This window comes from Carcharhinus amblyrhynchos, chromosome 10 (genome assembly GCF_965287045.1).
Source record: "Carcharhinus amblyrhynchos chromosome 10, sCarAmb.v2.hapA, whole genome shotgun sequence".
Classification (NCBI taxonomy): domain Eukaryota; kingdom Metazoa; phylum Chordata; class Chondrichthyes; order Carcharhiniformes; family Carcharhinidae; genus Carcharhinus; species Carcharhinus amblyrhynchos.
Genome location: NC_137333.1, coordinates 45,811,155 through 45,833,074, shown reverse-complemented (window position 1 = coordinate 45,833,074; position 21,920 = coordinate 45,811,155). Strand labels below are relative to the sequence as shown.

The 21,920-nt window shown below is 39.9% G+C and overlaps 1 protein-coding gene across 2 annotated transcripts in view; it reads right to left on the bottom strand.

Moving 5' to 3' along the window:
* Nucleotides 1-881: 881 nt before the first annotated feature.
* Nucleotides 882-21,920, bottom strand: part of mtmr2 (myotubularin related protein 2) — a 79,846-nt gene continuing 58,807 nt past the window's right edge. The window contains exons 12-15 of one of the 2 annotated variants that reach the window (XM_080196964.1): nucleotides 20,706-20,798; nucleotides 12,363-12,476; nucleotides 8,581-8,757; nucleotides 882-5,838 (exon numbers count right to left, since the gene is read on the bottom strand). In XM_080196964.1, coding sequence (XP_080053090.1) covers nucleotides 5,677-5,838; nucleotides 8,581-8,757; nucleotides 12,363-12,476; nucleotides 20,706-20,798 — 546 coding nt within the window. In that variant the 3' untranslated portion in view covers nucleotides 882-5,676. The remainder of the gene's footprint in view (nucleotides 5,839-8,580; nucleotides 8,758-12,362; nucleotides 12,477-20,705; nucleotides 20,799-21,920) is intronic. The other variant, XM_080196965.1, reaches the window with a different exon arrangement.

Sequence of the window (21,920 nt, the reverse complement as noted above, 5' to 3'; positions counted from 1 at the left end):
GATATATCTAATTGATTAGTAATAAAACAAGTGTATTTTGATGACTTATTATAGATTGCTTTCAGAATATAACAGAACATTAGTAAATCTCCAGTAGGGCAATGTCCTTTTATTTGAATCAAATCCAAAACTTACGAGCATTGCACATACACTTTTAATGGATACACGTTTAGGAATATTAGATAGGTCTTAATACTTGTCATATGTATTAAATCAGATCAATAGCATGAGTAGTCAGAACTATTAGTTCAAATTAATCTTAATCCTATGTAAAAGCAAAGCAAGGAAATTTGATTTGCTTTAATACCATTTGCAATGGTTAAGCTGATCCAGAATCAATACAACTAAAGTTACAAATCACTAATAAATAGCAAGTATAAACTGCAAAATTCCAAAAATGCTCAATATTGGGAACTGGATTTAAACTTGTTTTCATTTAGCCCTGCAGTCAATGAATTTCATTACGTTTGTAACCACACTCAGAGATAGAGTCATTTTAACTTCCTGAAACAGTAAACTTGTGTCAGCTGGAGCGCTAAAATGTAAAAAATCTCAAACCTGACCCCCAAAAGGCCTCAAACTATGCACTTTGGTTTTAAGAGGAAGACAACCAATCTGCTCCCAGGAGATGGGTTGCATCTTCCAATACTTTAATGGGGTTCCTTGTCTCAAGTTTCATCTGAGTTTTAACTTGGACACTTGGGCCTTAAGAAACATGAGGTGGAGATGTCAGTGTTGGATTGGGATGGGGACAGTAAGAAGTTTCACAACACCAGGTTAAAGTCCAACAGGCTTATTTGGAATTGCAAGCTTTCGGAACACTGCTCCTTCATCAGGTAAGATGAAGGTTGATGAAGAAGCAGCACTTCAAAAGCTCGTGATTCCAAATAAACCTGTTGGACTTCAACCTGGTGTTGTGAAACTTCTTACTTAAGAAACATGGCAGCTAAAGGGTGGTAAGGATTGCTGCAGACAAGAGGCAAGTGTTTTTCACACCCTTCCAGCCCACCAAACAAACCTGCCCAATTTCAACATCTCTTGAGCACACTCTTCTTTCCCATTTGCTCACTGCTTTTTTTCTGAACGCCCTATCATCCCCACTCTGACCTTTCAAATTACAATGATCCCAAGCTCTCCTCATAATCTCCACATAAATAGCAGGAAAGCTATTCTTTGGCTACAGTTACAGCCTCTTTGGGCACAATTTCTGCCCCACAGCAGCCAGGTCTGTCATCAGCCTGGCTTCCAGCTAGAGAACCTATTAAAAAGAGCACCAGCATGCTACAGAGTTAACCTCCGCACCCCCCACATCTGGAATTATTGGGGTTATATTCTCTTACACCAACTCAAACTTGATGCCAGGATTCAAGTTAGCTTTAATCTCTTCTCCCTCCATTCTTTCCTCCCATTATTTATATTGAAAATGGTTTTCACTGGAAAAAGTTGAAATATGTTGAAAAGAATAAAACTAATAAAGTCTAACGAATTGGGGCTTGTGAATCCTTGTTGCAATATTTAGGTTGTGTACTCAACAGCATGACTGTATCTCTACAAGCATCAAGCTTGCTTAATTTTTTTAAACATTGGAAGAAATGAAGTTGAAGTGTTTCATATTTGTGACTCTTCATTCAAGTACATAAATGAACTACAACAAAATAATAAAAATATTTGCAGGACGAATGGGAACAGATAGCAGAGTTAGACTAATGAGTTGCTCTTGCCTCAGGCCAGCACATATATGATGGGTCAAATAGCCTCCTTTTGTGCTGTAACCATTCAATGCTTCGTTATATTCAATCAGTAGTTTAGAACAAATCACAACTGAACTAAACACAATTCTACATTTTTATAACCATGAAATGTTCTTGTTACAGAGTATGCAGCCAAATAAGTTACTTGATACATTAAATGTAACATCTTCACAAAAAAATAGAAAACTTTGATAACTGTTAGAAAAAAACATTTTTCACTGTTTGTTAATGTTTGTTCCTACAATGTATAAATACAAAAGAACTCCAGCTTGGGCTGTCATGACCATCAGTTCATATTTTAAGACAGTTAAAATCAATTTCTGACACTATATTATTCTTCCAAATTTATAAATAAAATGTTGTAAATTTACTTGGAGAGTACTTACTCAAAAACACCAACTGCCCAGAAATTAGCTTTTGCTCTGAAAAAGTTCAATACATTTCCCCATTACTTAACAACTAATTAGCATGCAAAACAACTCAAATTATACCTTGAATATTTCCCTCTTTGAAAGTAAAAGATTGATCTAGCCAAAGTAAATAGCAATTTCATTTTTCCAATTTTAAATATGCTTTACCATCAATAAAAGGCAAAAGGAAGCCTGTGCTTCAGGTGTCTTAAGTTATTTATTTGCCATTAAGAGGCACATTACTACAGCTTTTATTAATCATCCAGATATTGACATTGAATTATATTATTAATAAGCATTTGGGATTTATTAGAAAAGCCTGTGTCCCTGAATCATTCAGCGATACTCTTGTGAGAGAGGAATGGATAATTGAACATTTTTTTCTGGTCTAATTTAGGTGAACAATTTAATTCTTTTATCCACATCAATGAAGTAAAATATTAATCTCACTAAAAAATAGGATTTAATATTCAATTTAAGTATTGTTATAGCAATTAAAATTAATCCTAAAATGTAATTACTGCCCTTCAGAGAGGGTGCAGATGGATTACAACCTACATTTATCTCATGCCTTCATAATAAAAACATCCCAAGGTGCTTCACAGTGACATTACAAACGGAAATTTGACAAGAGGCACTAAGCAGATAATATGGCAGGTAACCAAAAGCTTGGTCAAAGAGGTAGGTTTTAAGTAGTGCCGTGGAGGAAGAAAGAGGCAGCAAAGTTTAGGAAGAGAATTCTAGAACTTCCAATTGCTTGAGAGTCTTCATTACACTGCTGATGCAGCAATAATTATTAACCTAAAACATTGGTAACATATTTCACAACAGACTCATACTAGCTGACTAAATGCTGGACATAGGTGGAACAGGAGTTCCCAAACTGAGCTGCGTGGAACCCAGGAAATCCGTGGCAAGACGGACACATTTGAATATGCTGCAGATCTGCTTGTCCAATTGGAGAATGGCTTCTGGAGAAGCCAGTCTCTGCATGGACAAGTCTGAACAACAGAGTGATGGGAAGAGAGGGCCTCAGACTGGAACATAAGTTAAAGTTTATTTATTAGTCACAAGTAAGATTTACATTAATACTGCAATGAAGTTATTGTGAAATTCCCCTAGTCGCCACATTCTGGTATCTGTTTGGGTCAATGCACTTAACCAGCACATCTTTCAAACTGTGGGAGGAAACTCGAGCACCCAGAGGAAACTCACGCAGATATAGGGAGAACATGCAAACTCCACACAGACAGTGACCCAAGCCAGGAATCGAACCCAAGTCCCTAGAGCTTTCAGTCAGCAGTGCTAACCACTGTGCCAGCTGAACTTGCAGCGGGCACCAGAGTATGGGGAAAGGGAGGGGTGTGAAAGGGTCAGGGAGCAGGGGCAAGAGCATGAGGGGTGCATGTGCATGGTCGGGGGTGGGGGTGCAGGTGAGTGCCGAGGAGCAAACCCCGAAAGCTTCTGGGTTTACTATCAAATAAACTGGTTGGACTTTAACCTCGTGTTGTGAGACTTCTTCCTGTGCATGACGGAGATAGAGGTGCGCGAGTCTGATACGAGTATCAGTATTCCAGCGTCCCACTAAAAATAACTAAATTTCTGAATTTTTTAATAAAGCAACTTTTATATTAACCACTTCAGCACTACTTGCCAGGGTTAGTGTTCAGGAGCCATGGGAAGTTAATGTGAGGAGACCAGTTAGCTGGTAAATATATTTGTGACCGTGTGCCTCTTCCTCAAGCCTAATATATACATAGATATAGCTAAAAAAAACTTACTTACATTTGATTTCAGTGTTTACACCTATTTTGCAGCAAAAAGGGGTGCTGACATTATGAAAATGCTTGGGGTTCCCTGTTGCACTTGGGAGGTCACTAGGGGTCCCACTGTTCAAAATGTTTGGGAAATCCTGATATGGAATGCACAAAGAAAACTGTCCTAATCAATCTTGGACCTAAAAGTGAAATTAATGCTTTTCATGAAGTCAGCATCCATAACTTAGTATCAATTTAACCTGAAACACAAACATTTAGAGACAGGATAGTCACTTAGTAAAGCTTTCAGTTCTAACATAGACCGGTTTGATTTGAACAGTTCCAACAATTTGGTCATTCATCTATTACCAATGTTCCATTTTTTGAAGTACAGAACTGATACACACAGATTATAGTTTACATTAGATAGGTTACTAAACTGTTAATAATCCCTGAAAGTATGATTTGTGTGTGTGTGGAATTAATCTGCATAGAAGCTGCACAATGTTATGTGATCTTTTTGTCTTTGCAGTACCTGAGTACTATGTTCCTGAATTTCAGGCTTAGCTTTACGATTTTGTAGATAAGTAGTGATGAACCAGTTAGATGAAAAAAATGCAGCAGTTTACGTTCTACACTACGAGCTGCGTTTTTTCCCTTAAATTTTACTTCACCTTTTTCCAGTTTATTCAGAAAACACCAAATATTTTACCAACACACAACTGAACAATTTTTAAAATTAAAAATGTATATATGGAAAAAGACAATTTAACAAGAAAGTGCAAGTCTTTTTTAAGCCTTGCTTTAAAAGCACTTCTGTTCAAGTATGTTAAACACTCAATGCCAGATTAAATCGAGGATTCAAGGAGACTGGCAGTTAACAGAAATAAATTATGATACTAGCTGCATACCTCACGAGCACTGCAACCACGCTAAGTGGTTTACTTTGAAAATCCAACCTGCACAATATGCATACACATGTATTTGATTAGAAAAATACTATATTTGGTCTGTCATAATGTTAGCCAGATCAACCCTACCAGTGCAGATTTTTAGCAGCGCAAAATCGATGACAACATTTCATGAGAATTCTAATGTGGCAATTTGATTTAGGTAAATATAAATTTACTAAGAATGGTCATTTTAAAACAAGTTCCAGTGAAGAAGTAAATAACTCTATATAGCACATATTGGGCAAATGACCATTTCCAACCTCAATTAACTGCCCCATTTAATAGTAATTTCTGTCCTTTTTAATGACTTTTCATTCATCTTTATTGAACATAGCATCAATTTTTTCCCTCAGCAAATACTTTTGATATCCTCCTGGTTAAGAGGAGAGAGTGAGAAGAAAACTAGGGAATGCAGCTGATTGTCAGAAACTGTAGTGTCAAAGTAAAGAAAGCTAACCAGTTTAAAACACACAAGCAGACTGGTTATTTCCCTGCATGGTTTAGCGTTAGTCCTAGAACTAAGGTTAAGGGTAGTTAAAATGGGTCAGTGCAATAAATAATATCCATTTGCAAATGGACAAACTATGTTGTAGTCTATTCACTTGGAACAGTTGAATGATTTGGCTACAACTGGCAAATAAGTGTTATAATTGATTATACAAAAATGTTGTAAATACAAGTTACATTAACCTGTTTATATACGATTGCCTGTACACATGAATGAATGTTTCTTCAAGCATGAGACAATCTTTGCTAAAAATGTCTTTTAACAGTGATTAAATCCTCTATAGAATGAATTTGATTTTCAGACAACAGTCTGTACAGGTGTAACTGAACGTGAAGGTGAGCCAGCTTTTTCTGATGAGGAAGCTGACCTGTTAGAGACTTCTCGTTGTAATTCTTCCACCTTCTTCTGAAGCTCCGCTCGTTTTGCTAAAAGTTCCTTGCAACGCTGATGAATAGGCTCCTGAATTCAGGAAAAGAAGTGATTAAAATGGAACATAACTTGATTTTATAGCCACCTTTTGACAATATGCACATTGAATTTATTTATTGACTACAGCTCAGCCTCCAGCACCATTATTCCTACAAAACTCATCCCCAAACAGCTTGGCCTGGGCCTCGGCTCCTCCCTCTGTGACTGTATCCTGAACTTCCTAATGCACAGGCCCGCAATCAGTAAGGATAGGCAACAACATCTCCTCCATGATCATTCTCAACCACTGGTTCTCAGCCCCCTACTATACTCCTTATACACCCATGACTGTGTGGCCACATTCCCCTCCAACTCGACTTTCAAGTTTGCTGATGACACCAGCACAGAGGGTCGGATCTCCAACAACGATGAGACAGAGTACAGGAATGAGATAGAGAATCTGGTGAACTGGTGTGGCAACAATAAGCTCTCCCTCAATGTCAACAAAATGGGGGAAATTGTCATCGACTTCAGGAAGCGTAGTGGAGAACGCCCGTCTAATCAACAGGGTTGAAGTAGAAATAGTGGGAGCTTCAAATTTTCAGGTGTCCCGATCACCAACAACCTGTGCCTGGTTCCCCCATACCAACACTATAGTTAAGGAAACCTACCAATGCCTCTACATTCTCAGAAGACTAAGGAAATTTGGCATGTCAGCTACAACTCTCACCAACTTCTACAGGTGCACCATAGAAAGCATTCTTTCTGGTTGTACCACAGCTTGGTATGGGTCCTGCTCTGCCCAAGACCGCAAGAAACTACAAAAGGTCGTGAATGTAGCCTAATCCATCATGCAAACCAGTCTCCCATCCATTCATTCTGTCTACACTTCCTGCTGCCTCGGTAAAGCAGCCAGCATAATTAAGGACCTCACACACCCCAGACATTTTCTCTTCCACCCTTTTCCGTTGGGAAAAAGATACAAAAGTCTAAGGTCACATACTTACTGACTTAAGAACAGCTTCTTCCCTGCTGCCATTGGACTTTTGATTGGGCCTACCACCTTGCATTAAGTTGACCTTTCTCTAACCCTAGCTATGACTGTAACACTACATTCTGCATTCTCTCATTTCCTTCTCTATGAATGGTATGCTTTGTCAATACAGTGCACAAGAAACAATACTTTTCACTGTATGTTAATACATGTGGCAATAATCAAATATATACAAATACGTTAATCAATAATCAGAATGACTTCTTATCATTCCAAAATTTAGACTGATGTATTGTATACGAGAGAGAAATTTAGAACCGTTTATTTATTAAAGGTATTCCACTACTGCAATCATAGTCTTTTTGATGTAAACCATTGAGCCCAACAAACTGGTGCTCATTCTTTGTTTAATCAATCTCATTTTCCCATAGCCCTGCAAAATCTTCCCTTACAAGTAACATCCAATTCACTGGTGAATGTTAATGAATCTGCTTCTGTTATCTCATCTAGCTGTACATTCACTCCAACCACATACATGCGTGAATGTGAAAATTGCTGTAATATTTCAGGCTACAAGACATTCTAAATATTTTAATTCAGGGAACAAATTCTTGACCAAACTATATGGTTTTTCTTAAATTTAATGTTAGCTTGTTAATTTAACCAGATCTGATTAAATTAATTCATCTGTAGTTTGTTTTCAGTTTCTATTCAAAATAATTAGTGTTAATATATTCATAATCTAGTAAAATGCAAGTTCAACTTTAGCCTCAAAACTAATAACTACAAAACAAGTAGATTTGAACACAATTTATTTTTTGCCAGTATGTTCAAGATGTGATGTGAATTTAAGTAGAAGGAAACAATCTCAAGGTGCTGCACAGGAGGGCAATCTGATAAAAAATTGATGCTGAACCACTGAAGGAAGTATCAGAAAGGGACTAAAACTGTGGAAGAGGAAGTTGGTTTTAAAGGTGGAAAAGATGATTGAAAGATCATAAAATCCTTCAGTGCAGAAGAGGAAGTTCAACCCATCAACTCTCTAAAACAGCATCCCTTCTAGGCCCTCCCCTATGCCCTATCCCGTAAACCTTGTGCATTTACCACAACTAATCCACCTAAGCTACACTACTTTGGACAGTAAGGGGCAATTTACCATGGCAATACACCTAACCTGCACATTCTTGGACTGTGGGAAACAGGAGCACCCGGAGGAGACCCATGCAGACACAGGGAAAACGTGCAAACTTCACGCAGACAGTCATCCAAGGCCAGTATTGAACCCTGGTCCCTGGCACTGTGAGACATCAATGTTAACCACTGTGCTACCCATGCAGACCAAGGGAGTCTAAAGGCAATGATGAGTGAGGAGGATGGAATCAGGAGTGTGGAAATTACAGCATAGGTGAAAATTGTGGCTTTATTAATTTATACAGCTATTCAGTTATTGTTTTATATATATTAGACTTCTTAAAAGTTGAGACAATTTTAAAAAATGTAATATTTGGTATAAATTAATAAAATATAGTAAAATTTTATGATTTCCCTCCAAAAGAGAAACTTAGTTCAGTAATTAGGACACTGCTGTTTATATGTTTTTGCACATAAACTCAGTTTTCAAACCTTATGCATCTGCTTTCCAACAGCACTTTCAAAAAAGTTTTGATAAGCATTCTAGATAGAAAACGGTTCAAAGTAACTTAGAATAACCTCCACAAGAAGAACTGAAGCATTTTTGATTTGCGTTATTGATTAGTTTCAACATTCACACAATTAAACCGATAAGGCAAAATGTTTACCTGTGGTCTCATCCTTGGGTTCCAGCGAATGTAATAGCCAATCCAGAGCTCTAGGTGGCGCATGCTTGCCACTGGGTACAACACATGGTTATAGTAATTCACATAGAGGGGATTGATAAACTCCTCCAGCTGGCTGTTTACGTAAGCCCATAATGAAATAGTACTTTTTTGCAGTCCCTGTAAAATAAATTCAGGGTTGGATATTGATTTTGCAGGAAATAAATTTAATCTTGTACGCTTTCCAAGAGAATTTACATCACACATTCCTTTTGTTTCTTTATAACGATTGCTATTTCAAACGAGAACGTTGCAACACTATTGCATATATTTATCATCAAAAGAAATTTGCCCTCTGCTAACTGGCAATCTATACCTTCTCCCAAAAGTATTTTGTGGCTGTGACTCATTTTGGGATGTCTTGAACACATGATAGGAAATGTATAAATGATCATTTTCCCCCTACAATAGTCAGCTCAGTAACCAAAAATTAGCTGGACATTTTCTTGCAATTTTCTTCTCCCAGCCCAATCATATATACACCTGCCATTCAGGCACATGCACTTTCCAGCAGAGATCAATGGATGGAGATCAACAGTTATACATAATGGCAAAAGGAACAAGAGGAAAATAAAGAGAAATCTAACAAAACATTAGTTAGTTCACAGCTAATCTGCATATACTTTAGCTTAATTTACTGCATCTATTAGAGAATGAGCAATAAAGCTGTAAGTTGATGAAACACAGGAGCAGAAGTAGGCCATTCAGCTACCAAGTTTGCTCCATCATTCAATGTGATCGTGAATGATCTGACATGACAATCCTCAGCTCCACTTTCCTGCCTTATCCCCATAATTGATTCCCTTAATGATGAAAAATCTATCTCTGCCTTAAAATTACTTGTGATGTGGGTATGCCGGCGTTGGACTGGCGTAAACACAGTAAAAAGTCTGACAACACCAGGTTTTAGTCCAACCGATTTATTTGATAATAGACTCTCAAGCTTTTGGGTTAGTCCCTTCGTCAGGTGAATGGAGAGTTCTGGCCTCAGACAGAGCATATAAAGCACAGACAGTTTAGAGATTACTGATTAGAATGCGAATCCTTACACCTGACCTGCTGTTCAAGACCTGAAGTGGCTGACAATGTGAGTGGAAGGAGCACTGATCACAGGTTACAGAGATGTGTATTGTCTCCAGACAGTACAGTAAGTGAGGTTTTGCAAACCCAGGCAAGTCACTGGGGTTACGTCGCACTATCTGTAACCCCAGTGACTTGCCTGGGTTTGCAAAACCTCACTTACTGTACTGTCTGGAGACAATACACATCTCTGTAACCTGTGATCAGTGCTCCTTCCACTCACATTGTCAGCCACTTCAGGTCTTGAACAGCAGGTCAGGTGTAAGGATTCGCATTCTAATCAGTAATCTCTAAACTGTCTGTGCTTTATATGCTCTGTTTGAGGCCAGAACTCTCCATTCACCTGACGAAGGGACTAACCCGAAAGCTTGTGGAGTCTATTATCAAATAAATCGGTTGGACTAAAACCTGGTGTTGTCAGACTTTTTACTGCATTAAAATTACTTAACAACCCCGTCTCTACAGCCCTCCGTGGTAAGGAATTCCAGATTCACTACAGTTGAGAAGAAAATCTTCCTCATCTCTGTCTTAAATGGCCAACCCCTTGCTGAGTCCTAGACTCTCACGCAAGAGGAAACAACCTCTCAGCATCCACCCTGTCAAATCCCTGAGAATCCCACATGTCTCAATAAGGTCATCTCTCCTTCTTCTAAACTCCAATGAGTAGAGGCCTAATCTATTTAACCTCTTCTCATTAGAAAATTCCTTCCTACCCAAGATCAACCTAGTGAACTTCTCTGGACTGTCTCTAATGCCAGTATGTCTTTCTTTAGATAAAGGGACTATATAGAGGGTATGCAGCATAGCTGCATGGGGCGATACCACAGATCAGAAACTATAGTTATGAGAAGTGCTGTCAGATACTGGGACCATTTTCTTTGCAGCAGGCATGATGATGACATTTAAAGGCTTTCAAAGTTCTGAATGTTTTGATAAAAATGAATACTGGCCTGTTTTCTTTGGCTGGGGAATCATCAACAGGGGACAAATTAAAACCATCACTTTAAAAAGGAAAGACAGGTGAAAAATTCTTTATGCAGAGAATTTCTGAAGCATGGACTGCTTTGTCTGATGGAGTGACTACAACACACCATTGCATCTGCCAAGGTTAATCCAATGTAGCGGATGATGCAATGCTTCGGCAAGAGTAGGACTAATTTTAGACTGTTCTTTCAAAGAAACGGCTTGATGGGCCAAATAGCCACATTCTGTGTTATAAATCTTTATGAATCTATTAAAGTCAACTCATTTACAAACCAAGGTCAGCAGGAATCATAACTAAGAAATGATTCTGCAGTGGTAGTTAGCTAAAGAGAGCACAGTGATTTAAAGGAGATTAATAGGGCAATTCACGCATCCCCCCACCCAGTCTCTGCAGAGACCCCTTTTGTTGCTAGCATCTACAAATAACAGATCTATAGTCACAACACATCCTCCCAACTAGGTGGTGGTTGAGTGGAGGAAGGCTGCAAGGTCAGTGTGGAAGATACTGTAGCTGTTGTTACTAGTGACACTTTGCTGTTTCTCATTTACTATATGACTACAAACCAACTGTCTCTGCTATTCTGGTTAATTTGGAGCAAAATAAACTTCGATCCTTTAATCGATTGAGGTGAAATGGAAGGAAGGTTGCTTGATCTGTCCCAACCTTTCTCCACTTTTTCCCAGCAGGGCTGAATCCTTGAATAGGCGGAGAATGCTGGGCTGCAGTCACAAAAAAGCGACTTGCAGTGAAGATGTTGGTTGGTTGCACCTAGTATAACTTAATTGGAAATCCCTTGGATGGACTTCCTCAGGGATATGTACTACTTTGGGTCCAACAAATTATTTAATGAATCTTAGTATAGTCCTATTATTGCAAATCAAAAACCCATTTTGAAGTATTGTATCATTCAAGATAGTGAACTGTGTCAAACATTCACAGAGAAATCTAATCCAGGACAAAGCTGTCCTTATAGTGTGGAATTCCCCTCATGAGAGAGGCGACTTTGTTGGTGTTGCGAAAAGAGTAATATAGTCATGATTTCTCGAGAGCTGCCATTTCCTATTCTTGGCTTAATACATTTTAGTTAATCTAATGTCTAAATATTTTTCTCCAAGTTTATGGGTGACAGTCCAGAAATCCAGGGAAGTGGAAACACACAGAGTTATTGATTCTTGTCTCAACCAAAAGGGTGATTTTTAATTGTTTGCTATTCTATGTATGCCGGAAAAAAAGCCAGTAGAAAACTAAACAAAACTTGTTTACCTGTTGACCATACAAGGCTAGCCCACCCGCTTGAAGTAGGTAGTAACTTTATAGGATCCAATCAGTATTTGCTGTGCACTCAAAGGGAAACTGAATGGGTATTTAAGCAAATAAATATGCCCTCCAATGGGACTGACTGGATTGCTCTACAGAGAGCCAGAATGACCTCAATAGACTGAATAGCCTCCTCCTGTGCTATAATAACTCTAAGGACCAAATTAGTCATAAATGTATGCATAGTGAACTTGCATACAGTAGTTATTCAAAATATCCAAAACCCAATATAACTGTGTACACAGTACATGTAATTTTGCTTTATATTAATTAGTGTATGTTTCAACAATTTTATATATTAATTAATTATACAACTAAAGAGCCTAGCACAAGGAAGACTTACCTCTTTTACCCTTTGCTGTTCACTGTTAAAAAGGAATGTTCCAAACAAACAGCTGTACAGATGGTCAAGAATGGTTACAAGAAAGAACTCATTAAATTCAAAGGCTGTTGGGAACTGAGGAAATAAAATATGTTCAGAAATTTAATTTAAATTGGTTAATGTAATCCACAGCAAAACAAATCTATATCACACTACTATTGAATTACCTTACTGCTCCTGTTCAAGTTTTATGCTTTTAATATTTTGTTTCATTTAGTTAGATTAGTTGGACAGTTCATGGATTACAGCAAGAATCAACAGCAGGTTTTAAAAAGGGAGAATATTTTGTGTATGAATGACTTTCTTCCATCTTTTACTATTACATTATAGGTTGTAACTTTGGAGCTTCCCAATGTCGGACTTGGGTAATACCCCAAAGATGTGTTGGGGAACCTCTTTCGGAATTTCAGAAGGAAAGATTTGCACAGCAATTGTCCAGAAATGGTAACATCCTCTGATAACAATCTGAAAATGCGATTCCAATCGCAAGCTAGTCCTAACCCCTATTTCCACCAAACAGCCCCATGGGACTGCTCCCCACCACCCCATCACTCTCAGGGGACTTGCCTGACCCCTCAAAGGACCCCTCCCACATCCCGCTAGTCACATCCTGCCAACTGGAAATGACCCATTTATTCCCACTCTTGGTTTTTGGTCCATTTACCAATTCTCAACTCTTGCCAGTACCTCACCCTCAATTCCACGTGCATTAAAAACATAAGAACATAAGAAATAGGAGCAGGAGTAGGCCATCTAGCCCTTCGAGCCTGCCCCGCCATTCAATAAGATCATGGCTGATCTGTCGTGGCTCAGTTCCACATTCCCGCCCTCTCCCCATAACCCTTAATCCCCTCGCTTATCAAAAACCCATCAACCCGCGTCTTAAAAATATTTAGCGAGGTAGCCTTCACCACCTCAACGGGCAGAGAATTCCAGAGATTCACCACCCTTTGAGTGAAGAAGTTCCTCCTCAACTCCGTTCTAAACCGCCCCTCCTTTATCTTGAGGCTGTGCCCCCTAGTCCTACTGTCCTTTCTGAGCGGGAAGAGTCTCTCCACCTCTATCCTATCCATCCCATTCATCATCTTATATGTCTCAATGAGATCTCCCCTCATTCTTCTAAACTCTAACGAGTACAAGCCTAGTTTATTCAGCCTCTCCTCATAGTTCAACCCTCTCAACTCTGGCATCAGCCTAGTAAACCTCCTCTGCACTCCCTCCAAGGCCAAAATATCCTTGCGTAAGTGCGGTGACCAAAACTGCACACAGTACTCCAGCTGCGGCTTCACCAATGCCCTATACAGCTGCAGCAAGACCTCCCTGCTTTTATATTCAATCCCCCTCGCTATGAAGGCCAGCATCCCATTAGCCTTCCTGACCACCTGCTGCACCTGCAGGCTGGGTTTTTGCAACTCATGCACAAGGACCCCGAGGTCCCTCTGCACCGTCGCCTGCTGCAGTTTTTCGCCACGTAAGTAATAGTCCTTCCTACCATTATTCCTACCAAAGTGGACCACCTCGCACTTGCCAACATTAAATTCCATTTGCCAGTTCCTGGCCCATTCGCCCAGCCTATCTAGATCCTTCTGCAGACTCTCCACACCCTCCGCACAATTTGCCGTTCCACCAATCTTGGTGTCATCAGCAAATTTTGACACCATACACTCGGTTCCCTCCTCCAGATCATCTATATAAATGGTAAATAGCTGAGACCCCAGCACCGACCCCTGCGGCACTCCACTAGTCACCAACTGCTAATCCGAATAGCACCCATTAACCCCCACTCTCTGCCTCCTATTTGACAACCAATCCTCTATCCACGCTAACACCCTACCGCCAACTCCATGCCCCCTTACCTTCTGCAATAACCTCTTGTGAGGTACCTTATCAAACGCCTTCTGAAAATCAAGACAGACCACATCCACCGGCTCTCCTCTATCCACCGCCCTAGACATATCCTCATAGAACTCCAATAAATTTGTCAGACACGACTTCCCCTTAACGAAACCGTGCTGTGTCTGCTCTATCAAGCAATTCCCCTTAAGATGCCTCACTAGTTCCTCCTTGATGACGGATTCTAACATTTTACCTACAACAGACGTTAAACTAACCAGCCTATAATTCCCTGCCTTTTACTTGCCACCCTTCTTAAACAACGGCGTAACATTAGCCGTTTTCCAATCTTCCGGCACTTCCCCAGAATCCAGCGACGTTTGGAAAATAACCACCAAGGCATCCACTATCACCTCCGCCATTTCTTTCAGAACCCTCGGATGCATTCCATCCGGTCCTGGGGACTTGTCCACAATCAGTCCCTCCAGTCTGTCGAGCACCGCCTCTCTAGTAACAATAATGTCATTGAGACCCTCCAGTCCTACCACAGTTCCATCACTAACACCCGGCAAATTATTCACGTCCTCCTCTGTGAAGACCGAAACAAAAAAGTTATTCAAGACCTCAGCCATTTCCCCATCCCCTACCACTAAGTCCCCCCTCTCATCCTTTAAGGGTCCAACGTTCACCCTAGCCAGCCTCTTCCTTTTAAAAACTCTTGCTATCCTTTTTTATATTAAGCGCTAGCCTAGCTTCATAGTTTCTCCTACCCTTCTTTATCAACTTTTGTCAATCTTTGTTGACATTTAAACCTCTCCCAATCCTCCTCTCGTCCACTACTCTTAGCTACTCTAAACGCCTCCGCTTTTAATTTAACACTTTCCTTCACCTCCTTCGTTATCCACGGCTTATTCCCTCTCCTCCTACGGTCCTTTTTAACCATCTGAATAAATTTCTGCTGAGCACCAAGAAAGATCTCCTTAAAGAACCTCCATTGCTCCTCAGCAGACCTACCTTCCAACGCGCTCCCCCAGTCAGCATTCGCCAATTCTTCTCTCATCCTACCGTACTCTCCTCTATTCAAACAAAGGACGCGTGTCCGGGAACCCACTTTCTCCTCCTCCATCTGCACCAGAAACTCCACCATACAATGATCACTCTCCCCAAGAGGATCCTTCACCACAAGGTCCCTAATTCTACCCGCCTCATTACATAACACCAGATCCAAGATAGCTCGCTCCCTCGTCGGCTCCAACACACACAGTTTTGCTGACTAATCTCCTGTGTGGAAATTTATTGAAAGTCTTCTGAAAATCCAAATACAACACATCCATCAGAAACCCGTTATCTATCCTACTAGTTACATCCTCAAAAAAAAACTCCAACAGATTTGTCAAACATGATTTCTTTTTCATAAATCCATGTTATTTGGCCCAATCCTAACATTTTCTAATTATCCAGTCACATCATTTATAACAAATTTTCGAGTTTTCCCTCCTTCTGATATCAGGGTAACAGATCTGCAGTTCCCCACTTTCTTTCTCCTTCCTTTCTTAAATGTGGGGTTACATTTTCTACCTTCCAATCTGCAGGAACCATTGCAGAATTTGGGTTTTAGTTCCTCAAAGAAATGTAGATTTGTTGCAAATCATGTATTAATACTAGCCATTGCCTATCTTTCAGAGTCAGTTAACTCATTTGGCTAGATGGCTGGTTCATGATGCAGAGCTATGCCAAGAGCATAGGTTCAATTCCCATATCGGCTGAGGTTCTTCATGAAAGCCCAGCCTTCCCAACCTTGCCTCTTGCCTGAGAGGTTCAGGCAAGAGGCAAGGTTGATCACCACCAGTCAGCTTTCGCCCTCAAAGAGGAGAACAGCTTATGGTCATCTGGGACTATGGTGACCATACCATCGAACATTTTAATGCAGTTTCACAATCTACCACACCCAACTTACCCCCTTTTGTTAGATTGAAGACCCTAGTTTCAGATTGAACTACAGTACTTCCAAACTTAATGTTAAATTCTATCACATTACACGCACTCTTCCCTAAAGACTCATTTACAACAAGTTTATTAATTATCCCTGTGCATTGCATAATACTAGATCTAAAATAGCCCATTCTTTAGATGGCACCTCATCTTGCATATGTTTCAGGAATTGTCTTCCACAGCGTTATTGTTAATTAGACTTACCCAGTCTACATGTAGATTGATGTTCCCCATGATTACCCTTCTTACATGCACCTCTAATTTCATGATTTGTACCATGTCCTACATTACTACTTCTGTTCAGTGGTCTATTAACTCCTCCTAATGTTTGCTGTCCCTTGCTGTTTCTTAGTTCCACTGATTCTACACTTGACCTTCCAATCCAAGGTCTTCTCTTACTAAGAGACTGATTTCCATCCTTCATTAACAGTGATAACCAACTTCCTTTTCCTTCTTGCCTCTCCTTCTTAAATGTAAAATATCCATGAAAATTCAGTTCCCAGCCTTGGTCACTCTGTAGCCATGTCTCTGTAATGGCAACTAGATAATACCTGTTTACTTCCATTTGTGCCATCTGATTTGCTGCGAACATTCAGATAGTGACCTTAATTCTGTCTATTTTATCATTTTGGCAATCTCTAGTCTTATATGCTGGTGCACTCAAGTTCATATGCTCTGCCCATTCCAGCTACATTCTGGTTATCTTTTCCCTTATTTCTATTTTGCTATGTTGCCTTGCCATCTAATCTATCACATTTTCCTTCATTGACCCCTCACCACCACTATTTAGTTTAAAACCCTCTTTACTGCCCTAGTTTTATGACTGACCAGAACACTGGTCCCAGCACAATTCAGTTACAGCCTTCTGAACTCATATTTCCGGCTGCAGAGAACAGTGCCTATCTCCCTGACAATAATGTCCCCTACTACCACTATATTCCCATTGACTCTCCCTCCTCGAATGGCTTCCACTACCACAGTACCATGGTCAGTTTGCTTATCTACTCTGCAGCACTTGCTTTCATCCATAAAGGCTGCAAGAACCATGGACAATTGTTGCAAGGGTTGAGGCTCCTCCACTTTTTTTTCTTAATTCTTTCATGGAATGTGCCATCACTGATTTGTCACCCATCCCTGATTGCACTTATCATACTATTTCAAAGGCAATTTTGAGTCAATCACTTATACTTTCTTGATACCCATACCTGCCTGACTTGCAGTCACACCCTTCTGACCCTGATCGTGGACTAAATCAGATGAGTCTATCCAAAAGGTATGACCGCCTTCTGGAGCAAGTGTTCAGGCAATATTCCACCTCCCTGATCTATCAGTGATTATGTGGAGATGCTGGCGTTGGACTGGGGTAAGCATACTAAGAGGTCTCACAACGCCACATTAAAGTCCAACAGATTTAAACCTGTTGGACTTTAACCTGGTGTTGTGAGACTTCTTACTATCAGTGATTGCCTACAGCTCAGTGGCTCTGAGCGAAAATTCCGATTCTTTGCATAGCAACAATTATTGTTCATCAGTTGCGGGGGGCAGGCAGGCAGGCAAACTGAGGCATCGGTAGAGTTGTCTGCTGAAATATGTAGGACTATTTTTGCAATATGAAACCCATCCACCCTCCAGTACAAAATCAGCCTTTGACCTGACTTTTATAAAAAGCTAGAATTGATTTTGGGTCCAAAGTTTAACTCAGAATTGAACAGGAAATCAAGGCTACAAACGATTTGGTTCAGACAGAGACAGTAGCTTGGGAGGGAAATCAGAGGAAAGGGAGTAAAGTGTGTTATAGTGGGGGTTGCACATGATAATTTTAAGTGGAGGAAGTGATGCATCTTCCAGGACTGCGCGTCAGACAAGCAGTTTTACTAGTACTGAGATAATTGGGGTAAGAGATGTGGTAGGGTCTGTATGTTATTATCAAACATCACAATGCTGATCTGGACAAGATGTCATTAAGGAGAATTATTCAATGAGGAAGAGCAGAGGGCCTTGGGTAGATGCTTGAAGGACTTCTGAGACGACCAGTAGAAGGATAGAAATGTTTCAGTTGCACTGGTTACATTTGGATTTACAAGACTGGAACCTTGAATAGATAGTCCCATGGAGGTGGGCAATGGAGAAAAGCAATAGAGGAGGATGGTATGGTTATCCATGCCAAATTGTTGAGGAGGTTGAATACAAAGATGGATAATAAACTACAATCACAATCTTGTTCGATGTTGTTCAAGACTTATATTGATGTACATGACTTTACATTGAAAAAAAAAACTGGAGGACAAGAGACTGAATTCAGAGACAGTGGGCAAGGGGAGTTGAAATCATCAAGGTTCATAAGTCACTCATTGCAGAGACTAAGGGAAGAGCAAGGTAGGATACCTCATGGAAGACTTCAATATGGAGCCACAAGCAGGTGTTAGTAATCAAGGATTTTAAATAAAAGGCACGATGGAAAGAGTGAAGAACTCAAAAGGAGAAAGTACTGAGGAAGAGGATAAAGTGTAATTCAGAGATGCAATTCATGCTTCCATCACAGTGATTTAGAGGGGCAGTTGGTGAAATATATAACCAGTTTAGAGAGACTTCTGTAAGGGGAAGGAGTCATCAGCTGTAAATCATGTTTCTCTTGGTACCAGAATGTCAAAATATACACAAGGGTGCCAAGTATCTTGTTAGCAAGTGAATGAATACTCTGGAGAATACAATGCAAGCGGTATTGCTGAACTGGCAATAGGATCTAAAAAGAGTAGAAAATAAGCAGGATGGGGAGGAAGTTGAAGAGATTAAGTCTGAATTGGTGCAATGAGTGAGATAGATGGCACTCATGAAGTTCATTACAATTCTTTCATTATTCACTGTACTTCCAAGTTTCATGTCATCTGCAATTTTTGCTAGTGTACTCTTATCCCCAAGTTCAAAGACAGCAGTGCTTCAAGTACTGAACCCTTACAAATTGTATACCTCCCACTTGTCTCAAAAAGAGCCATTTGCCACAACTCTGTTTTCTATTCCTTAGCCACTTTTCTATCCATGCTACTATTATTCCTTTAGTTCAATGGATTTCAATTTTATTAGCAAGTGCAAAACTTTATTGGATGCTTCTGAAAGTCCATATATGCAACATCTTTCTGTTCCATGTAAAAAAACTCAAGTTGGCTAAACACAATTTTCCTTTAATCAATCAATGTTGGCCTTCCTCTATCAGTCCACACTTATCCAAGTAGTTATTAATTTTTTCCCCTGATTATTGCTTCTAAAACCTTTCCCAACATCAACAGGTCTATAATTCCCAAATTTATCCTTCACCATACTTTTGAACAAACAATGGCCACTCCTAAATCCAAGGTGGATTGGAAGATTGCGATTAACTGCTCCGTAATTTCTATCCCAACTTGGTTAAATGCCTTCCAGATCGAATAGGTTATCCATTTTAACACTGCTAGATTTTCCAGTGTCTTTCTTTTATCTATTTCCATATCATTTGGCAAAGGCCAAATTAACACAAGGAAACCCTTTGTTCTAAAGGCAATAAAGACATTGATCAGAGGGCAGAGAGAAAATAGAATACCATCAGTCCAACATTAGAGTATGATAGATAGGAAAACGTAGTAGAAGGAAGTGTACTAATAAACAAACTGGGGAGAAGGGAAGTTTAGGGTTGGCAACAACCACTCAAATTACTTAACTATTTTTAAAATTCTGCAAATATGACTTGCTAAAAATGGAAACAAAATTCAACACAATGAGGTTTTCAGGATTATGTTTTCCGCATGTCTTTCAGTGTTTAGTTAAACATGCACACTTTGACTAAATAATAACGAATAACCTAATGTCACTGGATTAGTAATCCAGAGGCCTAGGCAAATGTGCTGGAGGCATGGGTTCAAATTCCACCATGGTAGCTGATGGAATTAGAATTCAATTAATAAATATAGAGCAAAAACTAGTCTCAATAATAGTGACTGTGAAACAGCTGTGGATTACTGTAAGAACTTCTGGTTTGCTACTGCCCTTTAGGGTTTCCTCCGGTTTCCTCCCACAGTCCAAAGATGTGCGGGTTAGGTTGATTGGCCATGCTAAGAAATTGCCCCTTAGTGTCCTGGGTGGCGGAGGTTAGAGGGGTTAGCGGGTATAATATGTAGGGATATGGGGGTAAGGCCTGGGTGGGATTGTGTTTGGTGCAGACTCGATGGACCGAAGGGCCTCTTTCTGCACTGTGGGGTTCTATGATCTATGAAGAAAATCTGCCATCCTTTCCTGGTTATGCCCTACATGTGACTCCAGATCCATACTGTGTTTAACTCTTAACTGCCCTTTGAAACAGCCTAATAAGCCACTGAGCAACAACAGCTGGCCTTGCCAGTGATACCCACATCCCATGAAAGAACAAATTTTAAAAATGCATAGTTAAAGAAACAAAATGATCCAATATTGAATTATAAATAAAGGATGGAAGTTATAAAAAGATAGCACCTGTCTTGTCATTTGCCACACACAGTCAATGAACTGCAAGAAGACCGGCGACCTGTCAGCATCTGTATGGTTCTTATCTCCGTGTCCAACTCTCTGTAAAAATATTTCTTTGCTAAGCAATCATTATTTCATTATTGTAGAAACATATCGGAATACATGCTATAAAACATGATGTACAATCTACCTGGCATACAAGACAACCCTATTTTCCCAGCCTAGGCACAGTGGTACCGCGGTTAGAACTGCTACTTCACAATGCCAGGGACTCGGGTTCAATTCTGGCCTCGGGTGACTGTGTGAAGTTTACACATTCTCCTCATGTCTGCATGGGTTTCTTCCGGGTGCTCCAGTTTCCTCCCACAATCCAAAGATGTGTGGGTTAGGTTGATTGGCCATGCAAAGTTGCCCTTTAGGTGTCCCAAGACGTGTAGGTTAGGGGGATTAGCACGGTAAATACATGGGGTTATCGGGATAGGGGCTGGGTGGGATGGTTGCTGTTGCAGGCTCAATGGGCTGAATGGCCTCTTTCTGCACTGTAGGGATACTATGAATTCTAAGTCATGTTTTTGAATATTGTTATGACCATATTAGGGATTGCTAATGTGTGAAGAAAAAAATCAGATCGGTGATTAACCAACAAAACTATGCCACAAGATTCAGTTTTTCTTCCACAAAAATGAGCTTTACACATACAAAGAGAAATTATACGAAGTAAGCACCATTAACTTTACGCATAGCTTATAGAGACTTATGCTATAAACTTGCTCAAATTGTACTGACTTCAGAGTTTTTCCTATCAGCTTCCCAACTTGATAGTCCTACAGTTAAACTTTAACTCAAAGCTAATAGTTATATTCTAACACAAAATATGAAATTGATATTTGCAATAATATTCCTGATGCACATCAGTCACAACTCACATTAATAGTCAGCCTCAATTTTTCATCCCACAAATGCATGTTTTACTTACTGGACTTTATAACTAGTCGCCAGGGACCAAGCAGGTGCCAGGGACCAAGCAGCAATACAGTCAGTGTTTGAAGATGTGCAGGAGTTAATTAGACACACCCACTTTTAGCATCAGCTGGCTTTTTGAAGTGCCATTTCAAAACTGCGGCCACACAAACCCACGCCAACCATCCACTTTATACTCGTCCAATAAGTTGACCCCTGTTTTTGGAGGAATTTTGAGACTTCAAAGGTTGACTTGTATAT